General features: G+C 40.2%; 1 protein-coding gene across 2 annotated transcripts in view; it reads right to left on the bottom strand.

Moving 5' to 3' along the window:
* Positions 1-2,770: 2,770 nt before the first annotated feature.
* Positions 2,771-25,712, bottom strand: part of LOC102951869 — a 50,792-nt gene continuing 27,850 nt past the window's right edge. The window contains exons 8-11 of one of the 2 annotated variants that reach the window (XM_042956968.1): positions 20,066-20,192; positions 15,750-15,856; positions 4,216-4,328; positions 2,771-3,780 (exon numbers count right to left, since the gene is read on the bottom strand). In XM_042956968.1, coding sequence (XP_042812902.1) covers positions 3,769-3,780; positions 4,216-4,328; positions 15,750-15,856; positions 20,066-20,192 — 359 coding nt within the window. In that variant the 3' untranslated portion in view covers positions 2,771-3,768. Of the gene's footprint in view, positions 3,781-4,045; positions 4,329-15,749; positions 15,857-20,065; positions 20,193-25,712 lie in introns of those variants that run through there. The other variant, XM_042956967.1, reaches the window with a different exon arrangement.

Here is a 25,712-nt window from a genome sequence, read left to right on the forward strand (position 1 = left end):
ACCACACTAACTTTATGAGCCAGATAAAAATGCTTGTAAACAAACCCAGATGAACCATACAAAACACATGTTCTGTTCATGTTAAACGACCACACATCAGACTAGAGACGGCTCTAAATGCAAACATCTAACAAAGGAGGAAGGCCGGTACTAGACAAGGATAAAATGCACTCTGCTGTTGGGAACGGGGCGGTTTGAAAGAAAAAGGAGAGACATGCAGTTGAAATGCTGAAAACTCAAGGACACTCTTTTTTCCCTACACTTGAACATCTCTTCAACCGGACAGAACTTCCCCTACCTGCTCCAGCTGGATTGCTCTCTGTACTGAGGAAAAATGTACTCATCTTTGTGTCTTCACTCACTGCTCTTTGCCAACATATATTCCTATAATATTTCTGGGAAATCACAGCACTTACTGTACTCTTTTGTCACCAGGTCACATAGCAACCAAAAAAGGCTATTACTGATGTTTATCAAACAATTTAAGTGTTTGTTCTTAAAAAGTTTATTTATGTATTTTGAGAGAGAGAGTGCACAAGCAGGGCAGAGAGAGAGAGAGAGAGAGAGAGAGAGAGAATCCCAAGCAGGCTCCACACCGTCAGTGCAGAGCCCCCATGGGATTCTCTCTCTCCCTCTCTCTCTGCCCCTCCCCTGCTTGCACGTGTGCATGCTCATGCTCTGTCTCTCTCTCTCTCTCAAATAGACATTAAAAAAATGAAAGAAATTTAAATTGACCGCTCATAAATGATAAAAATGTTAAAATAGTAAAATGATCTACAATGAAAAAAAGCAAGTACTGTTAATAGACTCTCCAGAAATTCCTATACATGTACAGATACATAATACAAATCATTTAAAAAATTTTAATTGTGATAAAATACACACAATGAAGTTTATCACTATTTTGTGTAGAGTTCCATAGTATTAGGTACATTTACATTGTCAAAGTTTACATTTACATTTACAAAGTCCATAGCTTTTTCATCTTCCAAAATGGAAACTATATTCATCAAACAATTTTCTATCTGCCCTTCTTCTCTCAGGAACCAGCATTTTACTTGATTTCTGAGTTTAATTATCCGAGGTATCTCATATAAGTGGAATCATACAGTATTTATCTTTTTGTGACTGGTTTATTTCATTTAGCACAGTGTCTTCAAGTTTCATCCATGTTGTAGCATGTGTCAGAATTTCCTTTTTATTTATTTATTTTTTTAAGTTTATTTATTTATTTTTTATTATTATTATTTTTTTAACGTTTATTTATTTTTGAGACAGAGAGAGACAGAGTATGAACAGGGGAGGGGCAGAGAGAGAGGGAGACACACAATCTGAAATGGGCTCCAGGCTCTGAGCTGTCAGCACAGAGCCCGACGCGGGGCTCGAACTCACGGACTGTGAGATCATGACCTGAGCCGAAGTCGGACGCTTAACTGGCCAAGCCACCCAGGCGCCCCAAGTTTATTTATTTTTGAGAGAGAGACAGAGCACGAGCAGGGGAGGGTCAGAGAGAGAGAGAGAGAGAGTGAGATGCAAAATCTGAAGCAGGCTCCAGGCTCTGGGCTGTCAGCACAGAGCCCGACTCGGGGCTCAAAGTCATGAACGGTGAGATCATAACCTGAGCCAAAGTCGGATGCTTAATTGACTGAGCCACCCAGGCGCCCCAATTTCCTTCTTTTTTAATGTTTAGTAATATTCTATTGTGTGGACAGGCCACATTTTGCTTATCCATTCATCCATCAATAGACATTTGAGTTACTTGCACATTTTGACTCTTGTGAATAACACCACTGTGAACATGAGGGTACAAATATCTCTTCATAACCCTGCTTTCAATTCTTTTGGGTATATACCCAGAAGTGGGATTGTTGGTACATATTACATATTACAACATTTTTCATATGAGTTTTTTTACACATATTATTCTCTAGCCTGCTCTTTTTGTGTAGTATGAGAGGACACTTTCCACATAAGCACTTCCATATGCACAGTATTCTTGATGGTTGCACAGTATTGCCCCATTTCTCTGAGGATTTCTCTGAGAAGCCTTTGAGAGACATTTAGCTGTTTCCAATGTATAATAAGCAGTGCTGCAGTGAACATCATTATAAATATTTTCTAACTCATCTGTGAGAGTATATATGTAAAATAAATTTCTAGAAGTAGAATGCCTAGGCCAAAAGTTATGTATTTTTAATTTTGATAGACGTTGTCAAAAGACTTCTAAAGAGGCACAAAGATTTTACACTCCGACCCAGTGGATGTCTGTGGCAGATTTCAAAAAGGTCTTTTTTTTTTTTTTAAGCAGGAACAATTTCTCAGGAGGCCTCACACACTGGATGTGTAAGTTCTGAAGATCTGTTATTTCAACTCTTACACTCTATTATTGTTTACTTTTAACGGATGAGAATCTTGTCTTCCTAGCTAGATGCTAAGATATTTAAGGGTGGACATAATTTACTCTACCCATCCTCAACTCCACAGATAGTTTGGTTCCACAGACTTGCCAGAACTTGTTACATTTGTATATAATATGAATGACAGTCTTTCCTTTTAAAAAATAACTTTAATTAATTAGTTAATTAATTAATTTTTTTAAGTAGGCTTCACACAGAGCCCAGTGCCCAACACAGTGCCCAACACAGAGTGCCCAACACAGAGCCTGAACTCACAACTCTGAGATCAAGACCTGAGCTGAGATCAAGAGTCAGACAGCTAATTGACTGAGCCGCCCAGGTGCCCCTATTTAATTTAATTTAATTTTAAACAGGCTCCACACCCAACGTGGGGCTTGAACTCATGATCCTGAAATCAAGAGTCTCATGCCTTCCCAATTGAGCTAGTCAGGCACCCCGACAGTCTTGGTTGTTGTGATTTTTTTTTTAACTTCAAAAATGAAGAGGTCTTAAGTCTTTTTTTTTTTCTTTCTTTTCCTTTTTTCTTGTGTAGCTGTTCCAAGTGAAATAACTGGAAACATTCAATTCTAACATCAAAAATAATAGTAGCCACTAATATTTATATTTGAGCATGCACTATGAAACAAGTATTGTCCCAAAATGCTTGACATGTGTCATCTCATGAGACAGGTGCTATTCTTATCTGTATCTTGCATCAGGGAAAACTGAGGCTCATCGAGGCTCACTGACTTGGCTAATGTCACACACCTGGAAAGCAGCAGTTTTCCAGAAAATTTCAGTCCATTTCATTCCCCAGTCCATGTTTTTCATCCCTGCACCATATTGTCATACATATGACTTTCAACTCATCCAATTTATCATCCATACATCGGTCAACTGTACCTCTTGCCTTTCCCATGGAGCAGATATCTTCATGGGGCAGGGGGATAAAGTGATTAGAAGTTTCCTCATTTGGGGAAGATCCCCATTTTGGGAGACGCTGTCTTTCAGAAAGTGGTTATTACTTCCAAATATTCCTATTGTTCCCAACTATAGATATACTTATGGAAGTAGTTTCTTTCTTTCTTTCTTAAAGATCACAACTTCCTTTAAATTATAAATTTCACATGCACATAAGAAGCCCCAGAGAAGAATCCTACCTATTTTTACTAAGGCCAACTTGTGAAACCCACATTTTTGAAAATGACAAGCATTATAGGATTAACACTACTTTGAACTTTCATAAAATAGTCATCAAAATTTAGAACTTGAAAGAGGCACAGTTCCAGTGAAAACTATTATTATTGAACAAGCAATATCTTTCTAGGCTATGAAGATAGATAGCACCCATAAAAAGATATGGCATCCACATTCAGTTTTTAGCCTGTGAAATAATGAACAAGAATCACAAATTAAAAAAAAAAAAGGAAGTTCAACTTCATACAATAAAGAGCAAACATATGTAAATCATTACCCCCTAATAGATCCCACATGCTTCATAAATAGTTTGAGTAAATTCACCATTTCAAATCCACAATAAGCTAACAGGAACCAGGATTTGGGTGGGAAGTGGGAAAGTTGAAGACAGGAGGCAAGATTTGCACTAACATTTGAGGGAACTATGTTGTTCCCTTACTACTTGTCCCTTGTCCAATCATCATCCATCACAAGGATACTGTTACCCAGAACCAAAATTCTCATGATTTTATCAAGTGCAAAATCTGCTGAGGATGGCATCTACCCCAGTTTAGTGCCCAGGAATCCATACAGCACTCCCCTGGTGGCTGAAATTCACAGACACAGACATCCGAGAGCATACCTTTTTCTTCTTTTTACAGGTAATACTAGATTTCTTGCTATTTTTCCAAATAGATCTGAAGGTTTCTGAAGAGATTTGAGGAGTGACTGTAATTTTTAAGACTGGACATTTACCTGATGGGCGAAAGAACATAACAGTAAATGCGTAAGATATTTCACAACTCCATTTAATGGAGTAAGTCTGGGGCTTCTGAGAGGGGCATTCTCCCACATTCTTATTAATTGGGCAAAATTCCTTTCACTTAATACCTTTTTCCTATATCTATATCTATATAGTTGTTTCTGTATTTATTTTGAGAGGGGGAGAGGCAGACAGAGAGGGAGAGAGAGAATCCCAAGCAGGCACCACACCCTGTGGGGAGTCTGATACCGGACGTGGGGCTTGATCTCACAAGGTCATGATCTGAGCCAAAATCAACAGTTGGAGGCTCAGCGGACTGAGCCACCCAGGCACCCCTCCCTCTTAATGTGAGTGATCCATAACAATTTATTTCTGTAATAACTTCTTACCCTAGTCCTTTCTTTTCCATTCCTACTGTCATATGTTTACCTGGATAATTCCAGTGGCCTTCTAACTAGTCTTCCTAGCCTCAGACTTTCCCAGCCCCAAATCCATTCTGGGCTCTACTTCCAGATTAATCATCTGAAAGTGAAATTCTAATCTTGTCTTTCATTACCTCTAATACTTTATTGGCTCGTCATCTTTTTTTTTTTTTTTTTGAGGGGGAGAGATTGAGCATGAGCAGGGAAGGGACAGAGAGAGAATCCTAAGCAGGCTCTGCACTGTGAGTGCAGAGCAAGATATGGGGCTTGAACTGCGAGATCATGACCTGAGCAGAAATCAAGAGTCACCACTTAACCGACTGACCTACCCATGCTCCCCTGGCCCTTCATCTTTAGTGGATGTCTCTTGGTTTTTCTTGTCCAGCTTGCATTTTAGCTGCTTTCTGGAACAGAATCTCGAATTTACTTTGGGGTTCCACTCCCCTGTGCTCTCAGGCTAGACAGGCACATAACCCAAATCTGATCAATTAGTGGATTTATTCTCCCTGGCACAGTGATGTGTTAACAGCTATGCATGTGACTCATGATGGTCCAATGAAATCAGGAGAAAGGCTCTTTCTTAGATTAAACTGGCACAATGTAAACTTCTAGCTAGTGCTACCCAACTTGTCACTGTGTGGGAAGAACCTGCTTGAGAATATAGTCAACACAGAAGCAGAACTTCCAGGAGATGAAGGTAGGTAGTGTTATTTGAGCCCCTGAATCCACCTGGACCTGTAGCTAGAACCACCCATGGGCTTTTAGTTATATGGGTCAACAATTTGTGTGTGTGTGTGTGTGTGTGTGTGTACTTAAATCAGTTTGGGTTGGTCTTGTATCACTTGAGCCCAAGATTTCTCACTGATTTTCCTATAAAGACCTGCAATATTGTGATTAGAAGAAATATATATTTGGTCATCCATATTTCTCATATATATTTGGTCTTTGTCCGTGGTTCCTGGCTCCCAAACCCTTGGAATTTCCTGAGCAATAAGAGCAATGGGAGCATCTCTTCTTATAACATTTGGTCTCTTAGGTGTATGTAGGGGAATGGGTGAAATAGGTGACGGGGGTTAAAAAGTACACATCACGATGAGCACTGAGTAATGTAGAGAATTGTTCAATCACTATATGGTACACCTGAAACTAATATAACACTTATGTTAGCCACACTGGAATTCATTTAAAAAAGAAGATTTGAAAAATATAACATTTGGTCCCTTGTTCTCAGTTCCTGAAAACACCTTAGAGCCACAAAGGGGAAATGGGTGCCTTATAATTCATAACAAGCCCCTTTCCACCACACCGGAGTTTATGATAGCGAGGTGATTTTTGGATAGCACCTAAGGATGGGGCTGGTTGCCAAGGGAAACCAACCATAAATAGAGGGTTAAAACCTTCAGTCCTACGCCCTGATTTCCAGGGAGGGGAAAGGGGCTAGAGGTTGAATCAATCACCAGTGGTCAATGATTTAATCAATCATGCCTATGTATGAAACCTCCATAAAAACCCAAAGGACAGGATTCAAAGAGCTTCCAGGTTGGGAAACCAGAATGCTTCTGTGTGCCACCATGCTGGGCCCCAAACTCTATGAGGACAGAGCTCCTTTGTTTGAGACCTCACCCTCTAAATATCTCTTCATCTGGCTATTGATTTAATATCCTTGTAATAAGCCAGTAATCCAGTAAATAAACTGGTTTCCTGAGTCCTATTAGCTGTTCTAGCAAATTAATAAAACTCAAGGAGGGGGTCATGAGAACCTCAGATTTACAGCCTGCCAGTCAGAAGCACAGTAACAACTTGGACTTGTGATTGGTGTCTAAAGTGGTGGTGGAGGGGAGGGGATAGTCTCGTGTGACAGAGCCCTTAACCTGTAGAATCTAATGCTATCTCCAGATATGTAGGGTCAGAATTGAGTTGAATTGTAGGACACCCCGCTCACATTTGGCAGTTGTTTCGTGGTCAGGGGAAAGACCTACACCCACACATCAAAACTGGGGTCAGAATAATAAGACTCAAATACCTAGTATGCCATTCCGAGAGCCTGTGTCAGCCCATCTTTCTTTTATTTCCCATGGCACTTGCCCTTCTCCCCCTTCCTGTTTCTCATCTAGCCAATGTCCAGGTCCTGCTTGTATCACAGGTGCCTCAAGCTGTAGTTTGTGGAGGCCAGGATACACCAGGAAGAGGCTAGAAGCAGACAGGTAAGTAAGACATATGGTTGAGAGGAAAATTATGAACCTTAAAAATAGTACTGAATGTCACCTCCAGAGGGTCAGTTGAGGTTGAAACATGAAAATGGTTGTAAGGGTGTGAGAACAAATCAGGCTGGGCACAGTAAAAGGTAGTGGAGGGCAAGGTGGATGAATATGGATAAGGGACCAGGAGGTATAAGACAATACAGTTTGTAATTTCAAGGCTTGGAAAGGGCCAGAAACCATGTCGCTGGGGGCTTGAGTCGTACATATGTGCCTGGAAGAGAAGCAAAGTCAGTGTCCTATTTGGATCTTTTCCTCTGGTGAGCAGTGCTTATTGATGCTTGGTGTGCTGGGGTCATTCCATCCTACATACAGGTCATCACAAAAAATCAGGTGGGGTCGCAGGGAAAGTTGCTCTGGAACCTCAGGGTGGGGCTGGGCCATAACAAAATCTAGGGCAAGAAGTGTCCCAGGAACGTGCCTAGATTGAGAGGTTGAGCAGTAGCCCTTCATGTTTCCTGGGTCTGATTTTGGCCCAGTGTCTTCCATGTTTCCTTGTAGAGCAGCAGGTTATATAGACATAAGTCTGCTAGGTGACATGAGGGACCATGCCAAATGTCTAATATAGACCTTGGTGTCTCACTTGGGCCACTCCAGAGGGGTCACTGGCTGCAAAGGCCTCTTTGACCACGTCTAGGGTAGAAAGGACCAGTGGACCTATTTATTGCAATCTAAAAGAGCTTAAGGCAAATACTTCTAGTTCCCTGCCTAATATCTTTTCTGACTTTATTTTCTTTCTTTCTTTCTTTCTTTCTTTCTTTCTTTCTTTCTTTCTTTCTTTATCTGTTTTGAGAGAGAAAGAGGGAGAGAGGATGTGAGCAGAGGAGGGGCAGAGAGAGGGGAAGAGAGAATCCCAAGCAGGCTCTGTGCTGTCAGCGCAAGCCTGATGTGGGGCTTGAACCCACAAATGGTGATATCATGGCCTGAGCCTAAACCAAGAGTCAGGCGCTTAAATGACTGAGCCACGTAGGTGCCTCTGACCTTATTTTCTAACAGAGCTCACATTTTTCTTATGGCAGCAATGTTCCCAGTTAAAAATTAGGGATGAGCATGTGACATGCTTCTGGCCAACTGCAAATAAGCAAAAGTCGCTGAGGATTTCTGAGATTCCTTCATACAGGTACCAGCACTATCTCCTTGTCCCTTTCTTCTTCTTCTGGTCTGGAATGGAGATGGGAGGCTTTCAGTGAAGCAGCCACCTTAAAACTATGAGGATAAAAACCACCTGCTAAGGCAGATGGTGGAGAAAGAGAAAGGAATGATGTTGGGGCACATCTGTACCTGCTCAGTCTTCCTCTACTTGATTAAGCCACTATAGCTGGTTCTGTTCCATGTAGCCAAACATCATCTCTCACTGATGCAGAATTTAACAGCAAATAGGTATAAATCATCGTCATGGAGAAAAACAAAACTCAGAGTTATTTTTTAAAAAAAAGGCAAGCACAAATGTAGAGGAGGACAGAGCTTCAATAGGAAAACAAGGTCTAAAGTCTTGATCACTGTGAAGCTGAGGGAGCAGTGTGGGATGCATGGCTCATCTGTGAGTAGTGCCGGGGGCTGCAAACCACTTAAAATGGGTCCAGGAGTATGGCAGGCGGGGCCAGCTTAAGGCCTCAGAGGATTCATGTGGCAGCCAAACTCACAAAAGACTGTCATGTTCCCTGAACACCACACTTTTGGTCATCCTTTTCGCTTTTCTTTACAAAACTCTAGCCATATGGCAACGCTCTATAGCGTGTGAGGCCTTCAGTTCCTTAGTGGAAGCTGAGGTGATTTCAGATAGTATTAGATATTGACATGGAATTATATAACAATGAATCACATGGTAGAAACCTATGCACTTGGGGTGCCTGGATGGCTCAGTCAGGTAAGCGTCCAACTTCAGCTCAGGTCATGATTTCGCGGTTCATGGGTTTGAGCCCCATGTTGGGCTCTGTGCTGACAGCTCCGAGCCTGGAGCCTGCTTTGGATTCTGTATCTCCCTCTCTCTCTCTCTCTCCCCCTCCCCCAGTCTCTCTTTCTCTCTGTCTCTCAAAAATAAACATTGAAAAATATTTTTTAAAAAAGCTATGCACTTTTCAATTCTCTAAAAATGTAATCAAAGTAATGCATACATATAGCTAAAAAATCAAACAGGCCTAAAAAGTTCACACTGAAAAACAACAGACCCTTTCCCTTCCCTCAGGCTTCTTCTCCAAAGAAAACCACTTTTAACTCATTCAGCTGTTGTTTTTTTCTTTTGTATTATTATTTTTGGTTTCACGTTTTTACTTAAATTCTAGTTAGTTAACATATAGAGTAATATTGATTTCAAGAGCAGAATCTGGTGATTTATCACTTGCACATAACACCCAGTGTTCATCACAAGTGCCCTCCTTGATACTCATTCATTCAGCTGTTTTTCATGAGATTTGCTGCCTTACTCCAAAGAAAGTGCTTTTTATATTATATGATATTTCCATTAAACATTTTATGTATTGACTGTTATCCCATCTTCTCACCAAACCTCTCAACAGTTCTATTTCAAAATTTTTAGTTAAATCAACACTTGTTGTATTGACTGGTATGGTCATATATATTTTGTTCACAGTATTTTTCTTACTCATAAAACTTTTAAGATTTTATTTTTAGGTAATCTTTACACCCAATGTGGGGCTTGAACAATCTGAGATCAAGAATCACATGATCTACTGACTGAGCCAGTCAGGTGCCCCAATTATATAACTTTCTTCTGAGTTAATAGTGTTAATTTTTCATTTGCACAGTTTCCTGTGTACCAATTCTAAATATTTCCCCCAATTTCTTTTATTTTTCATACACCCATTAGTATTTCTTGCAAAATACTTAAGTATTTCCAAAGCTCGATTCAGTTTTTACCACAGTATTCCTCCTTTCCAAAGTCTTCTATTTTTCTGTCCATTTGGACTAGTTCTGACCTTCAACCATCATCTGGGATTGTTTTCTTTTTCTCTTTTTTTTTCTTTTAAGTTTATTTATCTTGAGAGAGAGCTCAGGGGAGGGGCACAGAGATAGAAAGGGAGGTAGGGGAGAGGAAAGAGAGAGAGAGAGAGAGAGAGAGAGAGAGAGAGAATCCCAAGCAGGCTCTGCACCATTAGTGTGGAGCCCGATGAGGGCTCAATCTCACGAACCAAACGGTGAGATCATGACCTGAGCCAAAATCAAGAGTCACTTAACCAATTGGACCAGTCAGGTGCCCCTGGGACTCTCTTTTCTACTTTTCTGTATTGGTTCTCCTGACTTCTGGATTCTGGATTCTTCATCTTTGTGGTTTATTCTCATTTTGCTCAAATGTGTTCTCTGGGAGCTTCCTAGGAAACAGAGGAGGCAAAGAGTTCGAGTTCTTGTGTACTGAAAACTACTTTATCCTCATACTTGGTTAGAAGTTGGGAATGTATAAAGTTCTCATAGAGTTTTCATGGCAGTGCCTCATTGTTTCTAGCTTCCGGTTTAGAAGTCTGAGGTCATGCTGATTCTCAGTTCTTTGTACATAATATACAGTATTTATCTGTAATTGTTAGACTTTTCCCTTTATTCCTAGTGTTCTAAATGCCATGGTGATATAGCTTTTATCATTCACTGTGCAGGGCACTCAATGGGCTCTTTCAATATACAGATTTATGTCTGTTAGTTCTGGGAAAGTTCTTGATTTATTTGATAATGCCCTCTCCCCACTTTTCTCTGTTCACTCTTTCTGAGCTATGAGTTAAATATTGGTGTTCACAGACTGATCCCCTCTAATATATTCTAATTTTTCATCTTCCTATTTTTGTTCTACTTTTTAAAGCCTTGTTTGAATTCATCTTTCAACATTCATTTTGAAATTTTTATTTTGGCTATCATTTTTACTTGCCAAGAACTTTTTCTTATTTTCTGATTATTCTTTTTTCATAGCATCCTGTTCTTGTTTCACAGATGCATTATCTTCTGTTTCACTGGGAGGAGTCATAACTAATTTCTTAATTTTCTGTATTGTCTCTTTATCTTCAGAGTTCCCTTTTTTCTCTCAGGCTTGGTTTCCTATATCAAACTATTGCCTCAAGTATCTGGAGATGTTTGGATTTCTGTTCACAGTGAAGCATGAGGCATCCAAAGGCTTATGGGAAGCTCCTCTGTAGGAGCAGGGCTTGCTTACCTGCTGGGCTTCTTTGAATGATGAGGGCATGGCCAGGTGTCAGCACCTGTTTTTCCTTTCTCTGGGCCTATCCAGTTTTCAAAGAATACCCCAGTCTTCTACATGGCTTTGGGCCTCCGGAAGCAGGGCAGACAAAGAAGGCTGCAGTAATGGTAAAGGCTGTGTCCCAAGTGTTGAGTGTGCAGAATTTTCCCTAATCCTCCTCTTTTCAGCTTCTTACTTCACTCTCATTCTCTGCCATGCTGGGTGTGCTGGGTCTGCTGAAAGGCTGTTTAATTTTTCTAGGGAAAACTCCCTAACTGGTCTTCCTTCTTCTGTCCTCACCTCTCCTCCAATGTATTTTCAACATAGAGCTAGAGTAATCCTGCTGAGATGTGGGTCAGATCAGGTCACTCCTCTCAAAATTCTCAAATGCCTTCCCATTCTCAATAGAGTTAAAAACTAAAGTTATCATAATTGCCTAGAAGTCCCCTTGCCCTCCATGCTTACTTCTTGGATTTTTTTTTTTGTCCTATGACTCTCCCATTACCTCTCACTCCACTCCAGCCATGTTGGCTTCCATACTGGTTTTAGAACACACCAGGTAGCCTCCTGCCATAAGCCTTTGCACTCGCTGTTCGGCTTACCTGGAATTCTCGTTCCCCAGATACACATGGCTTGCTCCCTCACACCTTCTGGCCTTCACTCAAATGCTTCTTCTTCGTACAGCCTTCTCTGGATATCCTAACTAAAACTCCCAACCCCTGACATACATGCTTTATCTCCTTTTCTTGCTTTATTTTTCCCTTAAGTATGATCCCCATCTGATATCTGATCTATAATAATGTGTATTTTACTTCTTTTTATAGTTGGTTTACTGTCTGTAATTCACTAGGAAGTAAGATCCATAAAAGCAGGAATTCACTGCTTAACTCAAACAAGGCCTGGCATTTGTGGGTTGTCCTGATCAGATGGAGTAGCCATCAAATGTGGGGCACTCCGATTGGGTGGAGGCCAGGGGCACAGGCAATAAAAGAGTTCACCCAAGGCAGAACAAAAGAGATAAAAGTTTACTGAATACATTGTAAGGAAGCAGTGGGCAAGACAGCAAAGGAGATACTGTAACGAAGCACGGGTGAGGAGCCACAGTTACAGGGCACAGTGAGGAGGTAGGAAATGTATGGAATTTTCCCTTTTTGATAATTTTAGGAACTGTGCCCACTGGTAATTGGTTAGTTAGGGCCTATGGTTATTTAGAGGTGGGTCGCTTCGTGAGCCTGTTTGCATTCAGCTCAGTGGTCACCGTGGGCCCTTTGGCCTTGCTCTACAGCATTAATAAATTCATGTTGAAATAAATAAATAAATCAGTAAGAACGAATAAGTGAAACGATCCTTAAGTATTCTGGTGTGTGTGTTTTTTTAAAAATTAGTCAAAAAGCAACCCTATAAGATGTAGATAGTTCAACCCTCTGCTAACCTTTTTTTTTTTTTTTTTTTTTTTTTTTGTAACAAGTGAGGTTGCTGATGTTTCTGAGGAAGCTTTCATTGTGTGTGTTCCATCATTAAAGGTAGTTCAATAAGAATTCCTTGGTAGGCAAATAAATTACTTTAGGCTATTAATTTGGATTTCATGAAAGAAGTAGAATTAGAACTTAGCTTGTTAACTTGCAAATGATAAGAACACAAAAGCAATCAAAAGAAGAACATTAATTCTATAATCAGTGATATCACTCATTGCTTTTAATGTTTAAAAGGATACCATTAAGGCTAAATGGCAAGAGATTTCCCTGTAGAATCCAACCAGCTAACCCTGTTTTGAGGAGTCTTTCTAACAATCTGAGGTGCTCCATGGAAACAAGTCATAATTATTTTGGTTCAAAATATGGATGTATTAAAGCTACTCATGATATATACTACTATATTTGGGAAATTAATACTTCCTTGAACTATAAGTTGTTTTTAAATGCTTTTTAAATGAGAATCTGTATTTTCAGGTGGGTATTTCATAATTATCTTCCCTACTTATGCAAATTGAACTATTTACTAAGCAAGCACAATGTTTTGCAGCTCCAAATAAGTACTCAATGAGAATCATTTTCCGTCAAATCATCTGAGACTGCCCATCATTAGCATTTAACTACAATAAAGATCAGAACACTGCCTGTGGTATTTTATAATATCTTTTGCCACAGGGTATAGTGAGTAAGTTACTCCCATACTAAGGAAAACCAAATGAAATCATTAACCTGCTTTGAGTTTATTAAGCTCAAATTAAAGTTAAGTTTAAATTATTTTTAATAATTCCATTGAATTTGAATTCAATTCAAATGGACTAGGAAGATGTTTTGTTTCTCCAAAATAAAGGGATAATTTAAAAATCTTGGAATCATTTGATTGGCTTGTGAAGAAATGGCAGTACAGTAGTTTTAATCTTTTATTTTTATTTTTGAGAGAGAGACAGAGAGTGTGAGCAGGGGAGGGGCAGAGAGAGAGAGAGAGAGAGAGACACACACAGAATCCGAAGCAGGCTCCAGGCTCTAAGCTGTCAGCACAGAGCCTGACGTGGGGCCTCAAACTCATGAATTGTGAGATCATGACCTGAGCCAAAGTCAGACACTTAATCTACTGAGCCACTCAGGCACCCTGGTGGTTTTAGTTTTAAAGTGGTGATTACTTCACTATTGGTGAAGTAATAGTGTAATTCTTGTAAAACTGCCACTGTTAAAAAAAAAAATGCAACCTAAAACTATGCCATGTCTCTAAGATCATTTTATTGAAGAGATGACAAAGACCAATACTTCTACTACTTAATTCTCTCCACATAACCTGCCAGATAATGCACCAAGATTTCTCCCCCACCCTTTTAAAAAATTTTTATTTAAGAGAGAGAGAGAGAGAGGAAGAGAAAGAGAGAATCTTAAGCAGGCTCTGAGTGGAGCCTTACACGGGGCTCCATCAAAAGACCCCAGGATCATGACCTGAGCCAAATCAAGAGTTGGACACTCAACTGACTGAGCCACCCATGTACATCTCTTTCCCCCTTTTAAACACTGAATTTGGATGTTCAAATCTGTTTATATGTCTTTCATTGAGCTTTATTTAAAATGGCGTTACTTCATCCCTCTGTCAGCTGTCAGTATGGCTATCGTTAATTCTGGTCATGCATATTAATGAAAGGAAGAGGGCAGCGTTGGCCAATGCGTAATAAATAACTCATTCCATATGTGAGTCTCTCATTTTCAAAGGATTACATGGTCATAAACCACCCTTACTGCTCTCCCGATGCCAATCAAATTGAAGGCTTCTTTGATGGTCCAGAAAGCACATCAGAATCTTATGAGAGATGTCACCTGAGTTTTCCAATTGCTATCTGGAGGAATATCTGCAGGTGGGTTGGGAAGGAGAATAGAGAATAGGACAGAGTCCCTCAGAGAATAAGTGAGACTCAGAGAAGAGAGGGAAAAGAAAGAGCAACTGAGAAAATTTCAGTCTAATGACAATCGTTACAGTAGCCCCATCCCCCACCCCCTCACCCGGGCTTTCTCTTTCCACAGTTTCAGTCATCGGCGGTCAGGAAGCAGATGAGTTTCCTTCTGAGGAGTCATCAGAAGGTCAGTAGGAGCTTAATGCCTGTCATTCTCCTCACTTCACCTCCTCACGTAGGCTTTGTTATTTCACATCATTACAAGGGTGACTCCAGTACAGTAAGATATTTTGAGAGAGAGGCAAGCCATTTTCACATAGTATGTATTTATTTATTTATAGAGCATGAGCGGGAGAGAGAGGAAGTGGGGGGAGAGAGAATCTTTTTTTTTTTTTTAAGTTTATTTATTTTTTGAGAGAGAGAGAGAGCACAAGCAGGGGAGGGGCAGAGACAGAGAGAGAAAGGGAGTCACAGAATCTGAAGCAGGCTCCAGGCTCTGAGCTGTTCGCACAGAGCCTGATGTAGGGCTCGAACCCATAAACTGTGAGATCATGACCTGAGCTGAAGTCGGACACTTAACCGACTGAGCCCCCCAGGCGCCCCAATCAGAGAGAATCTTAAGCAGTCTCCACACTCAGCATGGAGTCCAACGCCTCAATCCCATGACTCTGGGATCATGACCTCAGCCAAAATCAAGAGTTGGACACTCAACCGACTAAGCCACCGAGGCACCCCCACATAGCTTTAATTACAATATACTATCATAAGCATTCTATTTTACTATTAGTTATTATTGTTAATCTCTTTCTGTGCCTAATTTATAAATTAAACTGTCATAGGTATGTATTCATAGGAAAAAACCTAGTACATACAGGGTTTGATCCTATCTGCAGTTTCAGGCATCCACTGGGGATCTTAGAACATGTCCCCCACGCATAAGGGGAGACTACTGTACTTAGGTCAAAGATGACATATGAAATCCTAGAAGTTCTTGAACTCTGTGCAAATCACTGGGCAAATTGGTACAAGGGTAGGCGATTTATGATAGTGCTCTTGGTTATCACTTAGCTCAGACCAGTTATTTAATGAAAAAAGTAAAGCAAGCTGTGAGTAGAATAGCATTTAGGAGTGAATGGATGTGGACAAGTGGAGGGGAACACAAACTGAAAACACTCTACCTGTCTTTCTGGCTCTTAATGCTTCAAGTATGTCAGTAGCAGCCATTTCTCCCAGGACATTGTTTCCAAGGTCAATTTCCCTTAAGTGAGCAGAGTATTTGATCAGGCTGGACAAAGAAAATGACAAATCAAAATGGCAATGTTACTCAAAGAAACTCAATCCACTTATTTTGGAGTATGATCTTTCTTCTTAGGTCCTCAATACTCTCCTTGACCCCACTTCCAAAGATGATGCACTGACCCAATTTGAAAACTGAAGATATCCTGAATTCAGGCTTTTCCAATTTAATCTCTCTAGATTGGATGGCCCCCTTCAGCAAGTTGGTAGGATAAAGACTTAGTTGCCTTCAATATTCCATTCATTTATTTATTCATAAGATGTGGGGGTTGTGCAGGGTTTCCCAGTCTTTTAGATTTTGCACACCGGTAAAATGTCAAAAACTTGGGAGGGAATGGTTTGGCAACTTTTAGTATGTCAAATAAATAGCAATTCTCACCTTGTCAATAAATAAAAGAACAAATATTTTTACATGAAATTAAGAAGGGCATAGTCTCAAAATAAAGGATTGCGTTTAAAATTGAGTAAGTTTAGCTTTATGAAAAATGAACACACCATCTGTCTTTTTTTTTTTTTTTTTCTAATCTCTTTGAGGATTATTGAAAATTCCTTCATGCCCTAGCACTGGCCTGACAACTGGTCTTTGGGAATCTCTGGCATGATGAGTGGACGTGAAATCTGGGTGAAGGCCTGGGTTCCTGGTTAGCTTATACCTCCTGTCAACCGTGTAGTCATGGGCAGGTCATGTGTCCTCTTGGGTCTCACCTTTCTCATCTGTAAAACTGGCCTCCAAATTGGCTGTTCTGCCTATTTCATAAGGTTGTGGTGAAAACAGAACGAAGCAGTTCCTGTGAAAGTATCTTGCAAAATGCAGTATCAATGATGCTATCACACTGAGTGCAGGCTTATTAAATGCATATATGTCTAACATTGCAGAGATCAAAGGAATTTAACTCATGGCCTCTGCTCTGAAAGAAATTATCATCTGACTTCCAATAAAACAATTTTGAGTCCTTACCACACACTGAGGATATGAAATTTTAGTTAGGATCAGTAGTGAATATAAGGTCATTCTCTTGCTCCCTGTACACATTTTCTATTGATTCAGCAGCCAGAATTCAAGGGTGGGGCTGAGTGGTTCCACCAGACTCTCCCTCTCAAAGGTCTTGCTCTCCAAAATAGCCTGTCTAATCAGGACTGGCCTGGCTTTGGCTTCCTGAACTGCCTGCCTATATCCAATTCCTTCAGGTAAGATGGGTGAGAACAGGGATGCTTCAGAAGGAAGCAGGAAGAGAATGAAGAATGTTGAAGACGAACTTCACAAGTCGACAATTTTACATCTAACTCTGATTCCAGAGGCCAAGGATTTAATCACTATGCTATTCAGCCTCGCATGAATTATGGTTCTTTATACATCAGATGTGATGAGGGCCACCCACATGCTTAAGCACTTGCGCCCAGCACAAATGGGCCTTCCAAGGGTAGGAGTGGAGCTGAAATCTGCCAAGCTTTGCTGGCCAAGTCCTGGGCCCTGGAGCATAGACCTAGAAAGGTTAACCTCCTCCCACTCATTGGCCAGAGGTGGTACGTTTTTTAACTCATCTGCCCAGAGAGGCTCTTTTTCTAATTTGTATAAAGGTACTTGCTGGAGCCCTAGGCACTATATTTAGCACCTTCCATGATCTAATTTAACCCTATAAGAATCTCTTGAGTTAGACGCTATTATTATCCCCATTTTTACAAAAGAGGAAACCGACTTACAGAGAAATTATGATAAAAACATAGATAGGTTAAAAGTAAGAGGACAGAGAGAGGTATATCATATTAACATTAATCCAAAGAAAGCTCAAGTGACTATATTAATATTCATCAAAGTAGATTTCAGAAAAGGGAATATTATCAGAGACAAAAGAAAAATATTACTAGGGACTCCATAATGATAATATGAGCCAATTCTTCAAGTGACTTAATCTTAAATATTTTGCACCCAACAAAAGATCTTAAAAATATATGAAACAAAACTGATTAAACTGCAAAGAGGTATGAACAAAGTCACAATTCTCCTCTCAACAACTGATAGAACAAGTAAACAGAAAATTTGTAAAGATACAGAAAACTGTAACAATGCTGCCAACCAACTAAACTTCATTGACATTTATTCACATTCCATCCAAAAACAGCAGAATACACATTCTTTTCAAGTAAACATGGAACATTTACCAAGACAGATCATAATCTGGGCCATAAAACAAGTATGTTCTCCAATCACAGCAGAATTTAATAAGAAATCAACCAGAGAAAGATATTTGAAACATTTACAAATATGTGGAAACTAGGCCGACAGGTCAAAGAAATCAAAAGGAAAATTAGAAAATAGTTTGAATTGAATGACAATAAAAATACGTATCAAAATTTGCAGGATACAATTAAAAAGTCCTTGGTACTAATATAACCATTTACATTAGAAAACCAAAAAGTTTAAAATCAGTAACTTAAGCTTCTACTTTAATAAATTAGAAAGAAAAGCACATATTAAAGCCAAGGTAAACAGAATAAAGGAAATAATAAAAATAAGAATATAATGCAATGAAATTGAAAAAAACTAAAACATTAGAGGAAACCAAAAGTGAGTTCTTTGAAAAGGTAAATAAAATAGATAAAATTCTAATCACATTTATTGGGGGGGGAAAAGAAAACAAATTATCAATGTCAGGCACAAAAGAGGATACATCACTGCAGATCCTCCAGATAGGAAAAGGATGAGAAGGAAATATTATAAATAACTTTAAGGCAATAAATTTGAAAACTTAGCCAAAATGAACAAATTGCTTGAAAGACATAAACTACCGAAGCTTAACACCTTCCTCCCCAAATAACCAGAATAGCCTTCTATCTACTAAAGAAATTGAATTTGTAGTTAAAATCTTCTCATAAAGAAAACTCCAGGTCCAGATGTCTTCACTGGTGAATTTCATCAAATATTTAAAGATAAAATAATGCTGATTCTACACAAATTCTTTCATAAAATAGAAAAGGAGGGAACACTTCCTAACTCATTCTGTAAGGCCAAAATCACCTTGATCCCAAACCAGAGGAAAACATTACAAGAAAGGAAAAGTAGAGACCAATAGTCCTCATTAACACTGATGTGAAAACTCTTACCAAAATGTTAGCAATATACAAAAGGATAAACCATCAGCAATACAGTAAATCTAACAATATATTAAAAGGGTAATAAAATGAAGTTTATCAATATAATTATTATAAAAATAGCAGCAAAGTTATCCAAGTTGGAAATTCCTAACTTTCCTAAATAAAGAAGTAAAGCATATTAGAAAAAGAATCTCTAGGAGCGCCTGGGAGGCTCAGTTAGTTGGGAGTCCAACTTCGGCTCAGGACATGATCTCACATCTCGTGAGTTCGAGCCCTGTGTCGGGCTCTGTGCTGACAGCTCGGAGCCTGGAGCCTGCTTCAGATTCTGTCTCCCTCTCTCTCTGCCCCTCCCCTTTTGTGCTCTATCTCTCTCTCAAAAATAAATAAACATTAAAAAAAAAAAAAGAATCTTTTTCTGGTAAAATAATAGCCATCAATCAAGACCTCAAGTTTCCAACCTTGGCATGTTCTGTTGCCCTTGATTACCCTAAGGTGCTATAAGTACTAATATCCTGACATGGTATAACCTGGAGTCTTCTACTGGGCAATCTTTCCTATTGTGCTGCAAATGCTGACTTGTGGCTTGGCCCACTGGGTATTTGGATTCAGGAGAGCTGGAGAGAGAGATGTCCAAGGTTGTCAGCATAAACATGGCAAGAAAATATTCTGTTTTCCAGGAGCTTTAGAGAAATGCTCTTTCTGCCTAAGTAGTTTGGGACAACTTTGTAATCAAAAACAAAAAAGTGCTCACACTTGAGTAGTCTGCCTTTCTTCCTCAGGTCACATAGCTGACTTTAGGGGAAAAAAATCTAGAGGTCATAACTCCTGCCTTTCCTCTGTTGCCATCTTCATAAAATGGGGCTTCTAGTGAGGTCTTTGGGACCACTATGTGGGCTCACATACAACTGTCTGCCATTTTTATGATTTCAGGATTTTCCTTAAGATCACAAACCAAGACCAAGGTGGGTCCCTGCTTTCCTCTCAGAGCTAAAAACCCTCACTTAGCACTGTTAATAAACTGCAATTACATTGTTGTCCCTACAATTTAACTAAAGCACCGAGTTTTAGAAGGTGAACAAATAAAACCTCTTAATTTTCTACTCACCATGTTAAAATTTGAGTGAATTCCAACAAGCCATTTTCTCCTTCTTTTCCTTTTCCATCTATGCCATTATCTGCCAAATACAATTTCACTAACCAAGGACCAGCCGAATCTTTAATTTTTTTGATTCCTATAAGAAAATAATAGTATTTTGTTATTTTTAGATAATAGCTCCCCCACTTACCACCAGATAAGTTGATTTTATTTTTAAGATTATACTTATTTGACTTGTGTGAGTAGATTTATTTTGGAATATAGTCAAGGAAATAGATGTAATTTAAGAAATCCTTTAAAAAAGTACTCAGTACATCCTTTATTCTTTATAATAGCAAGCCCCAAATTGCTCTGTATGAAAGGAAATCTCACTTAAGATTTAAATTGTTGCCTTTACTTTGGCTAAAGACGAAAATCAATGTTTCTAGAAATTTCCTAGTAGAAGATAAGCAAGTTGTTCACTGATCCTAGGGAAGTGATAGTCCTTACCCAGGGATTCAGAATCTGCAAAGTTGTCACATTTTTTGAACTCTAGGAGGACAAATATGAAGTAGAAAGAACCATCTTGCCTTTGTAGACTTCATGACTGAGGTCAGTGGTCCTGGAATCTAATTTACCCCCATTGGTCCATTCAGCTTTTATGAAGTTCAGTGTCACTCAGTGCTATGGAATGGCATCATGTACACATTTAATTTATACCCATTCAAGTTTAGGAGTTTGGCAAAGAGAAAGACAGGAAGAGGATGGAGAAGAATAAATAGCCATGGACATGCCAGCTAATTCACTCAGTAAGTGTGAGATGGGAAATCTGAGTCTCTGGTCCCAAAGCCAGATTGCCTCCAAGTGTTTGAAATTATATGCTTTGTGTACAATATAACCCCCTAAACACTAGCCAACTACTTCATCTGGGGCTTAGCTAACAAACAATGACCTGTTCCAAAGTTGGCAAGAAACTGCACGGGACTTGGAAATAATATACCTCTATACATTTATTGTGTGGGCAGTTTATTTATTTTTTAACATGAAATTTATTGTCAAATTGGTTTCTATACAACACCCAGTGCTCATCCCAACAGGTTCCCTCCTCAATACCCCTCACCCACCTTCCCCTCCCTCCCACCCCCCCATCAACCCTCAGTTATTCGCAGTTTTTAAGAATCTCTTATGGTTTGGCTCTCCCCCTCTATAATTTTTTTTTCCTTCCCCTCCCCCATAGTCTTCTGTTAAGTTTCTCAGGATCCACGTAAGAGTGAAAACATATGGTATCTTTCTCTGTATGACTTCACTTAGCACAACACTCTCCAGTTCCATCCACGCTGCTACAAAAGGCCATATTTCATTCTTTCTCATTGCCACGTAGTATTCCATTGTGTATATAAACCACAATTTCCTTATCCATTCATCAGTTGATGGACATTTAGGCTCTTTCCATAATTTGGCTATTGTTGAAAGTGCTGCTATAAACACTGGGGTACAGTTTAAAGGATTGTAAAGAATCATTTAGCTATACACTGGTTTTGCCTAATATGCTGACTTGAGAACCTAATCCCAAGGGCTAGACAGGACTCTTCTGTACTTGAATTCATTCAACATTCAACACATTTTTTTAAAAGAGTATGTTCTTTGTTTAAAATTTTATTTATTTATTTTGAGAGAGATAAGGATAGAGAAAGAGAGCAAGGGGGGAAGGGTAGGGGGGGGGGAGAGAGAGAGAGAGAGAGAGAGAGAGAGAGAGAGAGAGAGAGAATATCCCAAGCAGGCTCTGTACTGTCAGCACAGAGCCCGACGTGGGGATCAAACTCAAGGACTGTGAGATCATGACCTGAGCCGAAGTCAGATGCCCATCCCAGGCGCCCCTTCAACAGATATTTTTGAGCTCTACCAGATGTCAGGCACTGTCCTAGGTGCTGGGAATCCAACAGGGAACAGAAGAGACAAACTCCCTGCCGTCTGAAGCTGACATGAAGTGGTCGCTATCTAGTGTGTAGGAAGAACAAGGAAGAGAGAAGAGTCAATGATAACCAAGTATAAGTTTTCAATTCATGAAAGAGAATGACTTTTTAGGGCAAGGTGATATAGCTGGACTTTTTGTTATTTTCCTTTTAGGGAAAGGTGATATAGCTGGACTTTTTGTTATTTTCCTTCAAAACACAGTTGGAGGGATGAAAACTAGCCCATCATTTAGTTTCATTGGGGGTAAGCCTAACTTGTCCAAATGTATTTGTTCTTACATCCAGGGCATAGGAATGATGGCAAATGACAGCTGTTATAAATAATTTAACAGTGCTAATATATTAGGACAGTATCTGACACACTGTGGGTGTTTAATAACCATTGAACAAATGAATGAATCAATGAATAATATAGAGTGTAATCATACTGTGGAAACTTTTATCTCACTGTTTATTGTTTTTCCAAGTACAAGGGAGCTAATAATGCCTTGAGACCATTTATGAACACGAATAGGATATGACTTTTCTATTTATAAAATCTCTTCACAAATATAGTGCCTTTGAAATGTTAAGTTTACTGCTCAGAATAATTAATGATGTGGATACTGATCACATGTGGCACTCGTTTCTTATTGTCCCCTTCTTGCCAGAAAGCAGTGGTGATGAAACATGAGGCCAGTGGAGCTAAGGCCAAAGGCCAAATTCCTGGGCAGTTGCTGAGCACTAGAGCACTACAAGGAAAGAAACAGTTTTCGCGAGTCTACCCCTGCCACCCCACCGACTTAGCCAGCACGGCACAAATGTATGCAATCGGAGAGGAAGGGGGCTTCCGGGTCTGTGACTGGCCTGGTACAACTTGCATCCCCAGGGGAAAAGCAATCCAAATTCCTTTCCAACTGGTGGAAAGCAAGGTCGCAATGTCATCTCTGCCCATGAAAAATAACCAATTTGGAAAGTGCTGGTCCAAACCATTCCGCAGAATTTAGGGAGTCACAGTGCCCTGTCAGAGGGTAGGAAGGCTGATGTTGCTTAGCACAGGGATTTCCTCCTTTGGGCCTTTATCCAAAATTCAAGCAGAACCAAATACTTTCTCTGAATAGTAAACAAATTCCTCAGAGTAAAGAAAGGTGAGTACATACTCAGCCCCTGGTAATACTTGATCCACCCCAGCTGTATTCATCCCAACCTATTTTCCCCTAATCTTAACATTTCTTTAAAACAAAAACAAGTTCACAGACAATGACTATTTTAATTTACACTCCTCTGTCTCCGAGAACTTAGTGGTGGCACAGCAATGCCAATTGTGACTAAGAGGCAGGAGGGTGTAGAGAAAGAATCCCTGAGTTTAAAACCTCTCTCTAAGAAACTCTGTGGGACTCCCCAGAAAGCCACTTACCTTCTCTGAACCTAAGTTTCCTTGCTGCTCTAACAGAGATAATACTCATTTCCTAGATGCACTGGGAGGATCGACTGGGAAGCATGGTGAAGTAATGGTTGTAGAGGTACTTAGTACACAACAAATGTTACTGCCTGTCTTCTCAGTTTCATTTCTGGAAACTGTAAGTCAGTGAAACACTGGAATGAGAGCGGCCCTGCTGGAAAACCTCCTTGTGGAAGGTATCTCCCCTTCTGCCACCGCCTCCCTGAGGATCAGATACATACTTCTTATAATTGCACACCTCCTCTGGAAGCCTCTCCACAGATCCGTCTGGACTCACCCAACCTTGTGCTTCATCCCATTTTCTCTGTGGTTAATTGCCAAGATCCCCCAACCGTCCCTGACTGCAGAATCTTTCACCCTCATTGAACTGGCTATCTGGTCCTTTCAGATTTCCCTCCTAAATATACCTGGACCATCTTTCTATCACTGCACTCTGCACTTTTGCTCCTCATGTCTGAACTATCGTGAGCCTCCAAACTGGTCTGTGTCCCTTCACCCAGACGTCCCTTTTTCCAAAACACATGCTGCAATGCTGCCCAAGGTTCTTTTCAAAAATCCAATTCTCATCATGTCACTGCCTTGCTTCAGAGGAATCATGGCTCTAACTTTGCACACAGCAGAAACCCCAACTCAACTGCATTCATGGCTTTTTGGCCACGTGGGTCCTCTGGCCTTTTCAGCTACACCTCCAGCCACTCTCTCAATGACCACTATGCAGTGAACATCACACTTCCCATACACTGAACACTCTGTGCACTTTCACTCCCTGAGCCTTTTCTCATGTGGTTTCCTTTGCCTAGAATGCCCTCTCTTTCCCAGTTGATAAACCTCTTTTCAGTCTTTCTGGAAAGAACTCTATTTCCTATGTGGGCCAGTACTCAAAGGTCAAGTGTAAAAAATTTTCATGGAACCAGAAGTTCCCCCAGAGAGGTTCCTCATTTTTTCCCCTCACTCTCTGGTGTCTCCTGGGATCACCAGGACAGCTGCGCATTGCATATTCTCTTGGACATCACACATTCTATTTGGCTTAAGAACTACTCAAATGTTCATCTAAAGATGCCAGGTCTGAGCAGGACCTTCTTCTTAATAAGGCTGATTAAAAAAAAAAAAAAAAAAAAAAAACTTGCTCAAAATAGTTTCCTTCCATCAACAAGGAATATGTGTGATTTCCTATGTAATTACCAGAGATTTATAAACCAGAACACTGACTGCAGGACTTAAGGAGGCAAAGTGTAATTAGTGTTGGGTGATTCATACCTTGGACCTTGGAACATGTCCACAAAGGTTTCCATTGTTTGACTATCACTCCAGGATAAAATCCCAAGTAAAATAATTTCAGGATATTAATCAGTAACTTCTGGATCTGGAACCAATAAAACTGTTTTGAAGATTACATCTTGTCTTTTAAACTTGATGCTTGCATTCCTTAATGCCAAAGTATTCCTATGGACCACGGCTATGTTATAAACAATGCCTTCTTTGGGGATGTGAATTTGGCACTTGGGTGGCATTGGTACTGTAGCAAAGATCTGATCAATCTCAAGCTTGTAGACTGACCATTTTATGGTTGGATTTTGCTCTCAGTACATGTCTAAGTCGTGTACTGGCCCTCCTAGTCCTAAATCCTTGACAATTAAGACACCTAGAAACTACAGTGTGGAGTTTGGGCTAGGAAACAGAGCAGGCCCAGGTGACAGGGCACGCCTGAGTCCTTGCTGAGTCTTTTAGCAACTTTTGGGGCCTTGAGGTGACATGGCAGGACCTGCTGAATGGGGCTCAGGGACGCTATCTTATCTGCAGAAGACTATTCCTGATGACCATTCGGTGACCTCCCATCTTTTGCCATATTCTGGCTCTTTATGGACCTGACAGGCTTGTGATTAGGCATAGGCCAGAACAGATATCACTCACTTGAGTGTTAATCACCCTTCAGACCCAGGGTTCCCAATTCCCACAGACCCCTGGTACAGAGCCAGGGGGCTCAGACATAGGCCAGACTGGGTCTGGAAGAGACAGAGAAGCTGGAGCAGAAACAAGCCTGGGCCCTGTTTGTTCTGTGGTCTCCGAGGCAGAGAAGAGGCATCTAGGAGTCTCACTCTGCCTCCTGATTTTCTTCACTGAGCAAAATAAATCAAGAGTAGGTGATCTGATTTTCTTTTAATTCTAAAGCAGTGGATCTCAAAGTGGGCTAACAGCATCAGCAACACTTGGGAACTTGATAGAAATGTAAGCTCTCCAGCCTTACCTCTGCCTACAGATTCGG

This window comes from Panthera tigris, chromosome C2 (genome assembly GCF_018350195.1).
Source record: "Panthera tigris isolate Pti1 chromosome C2, P.tigris_Pti1_mat1.1, whole genome shotgun sequence".
NCBI classification, from domain to species: domain Eukaryota; kingdom Metazoa; phylum Chordata; class Mammalia; order Carnivora; family Felidae; genus Panthera; species Panthera tigris.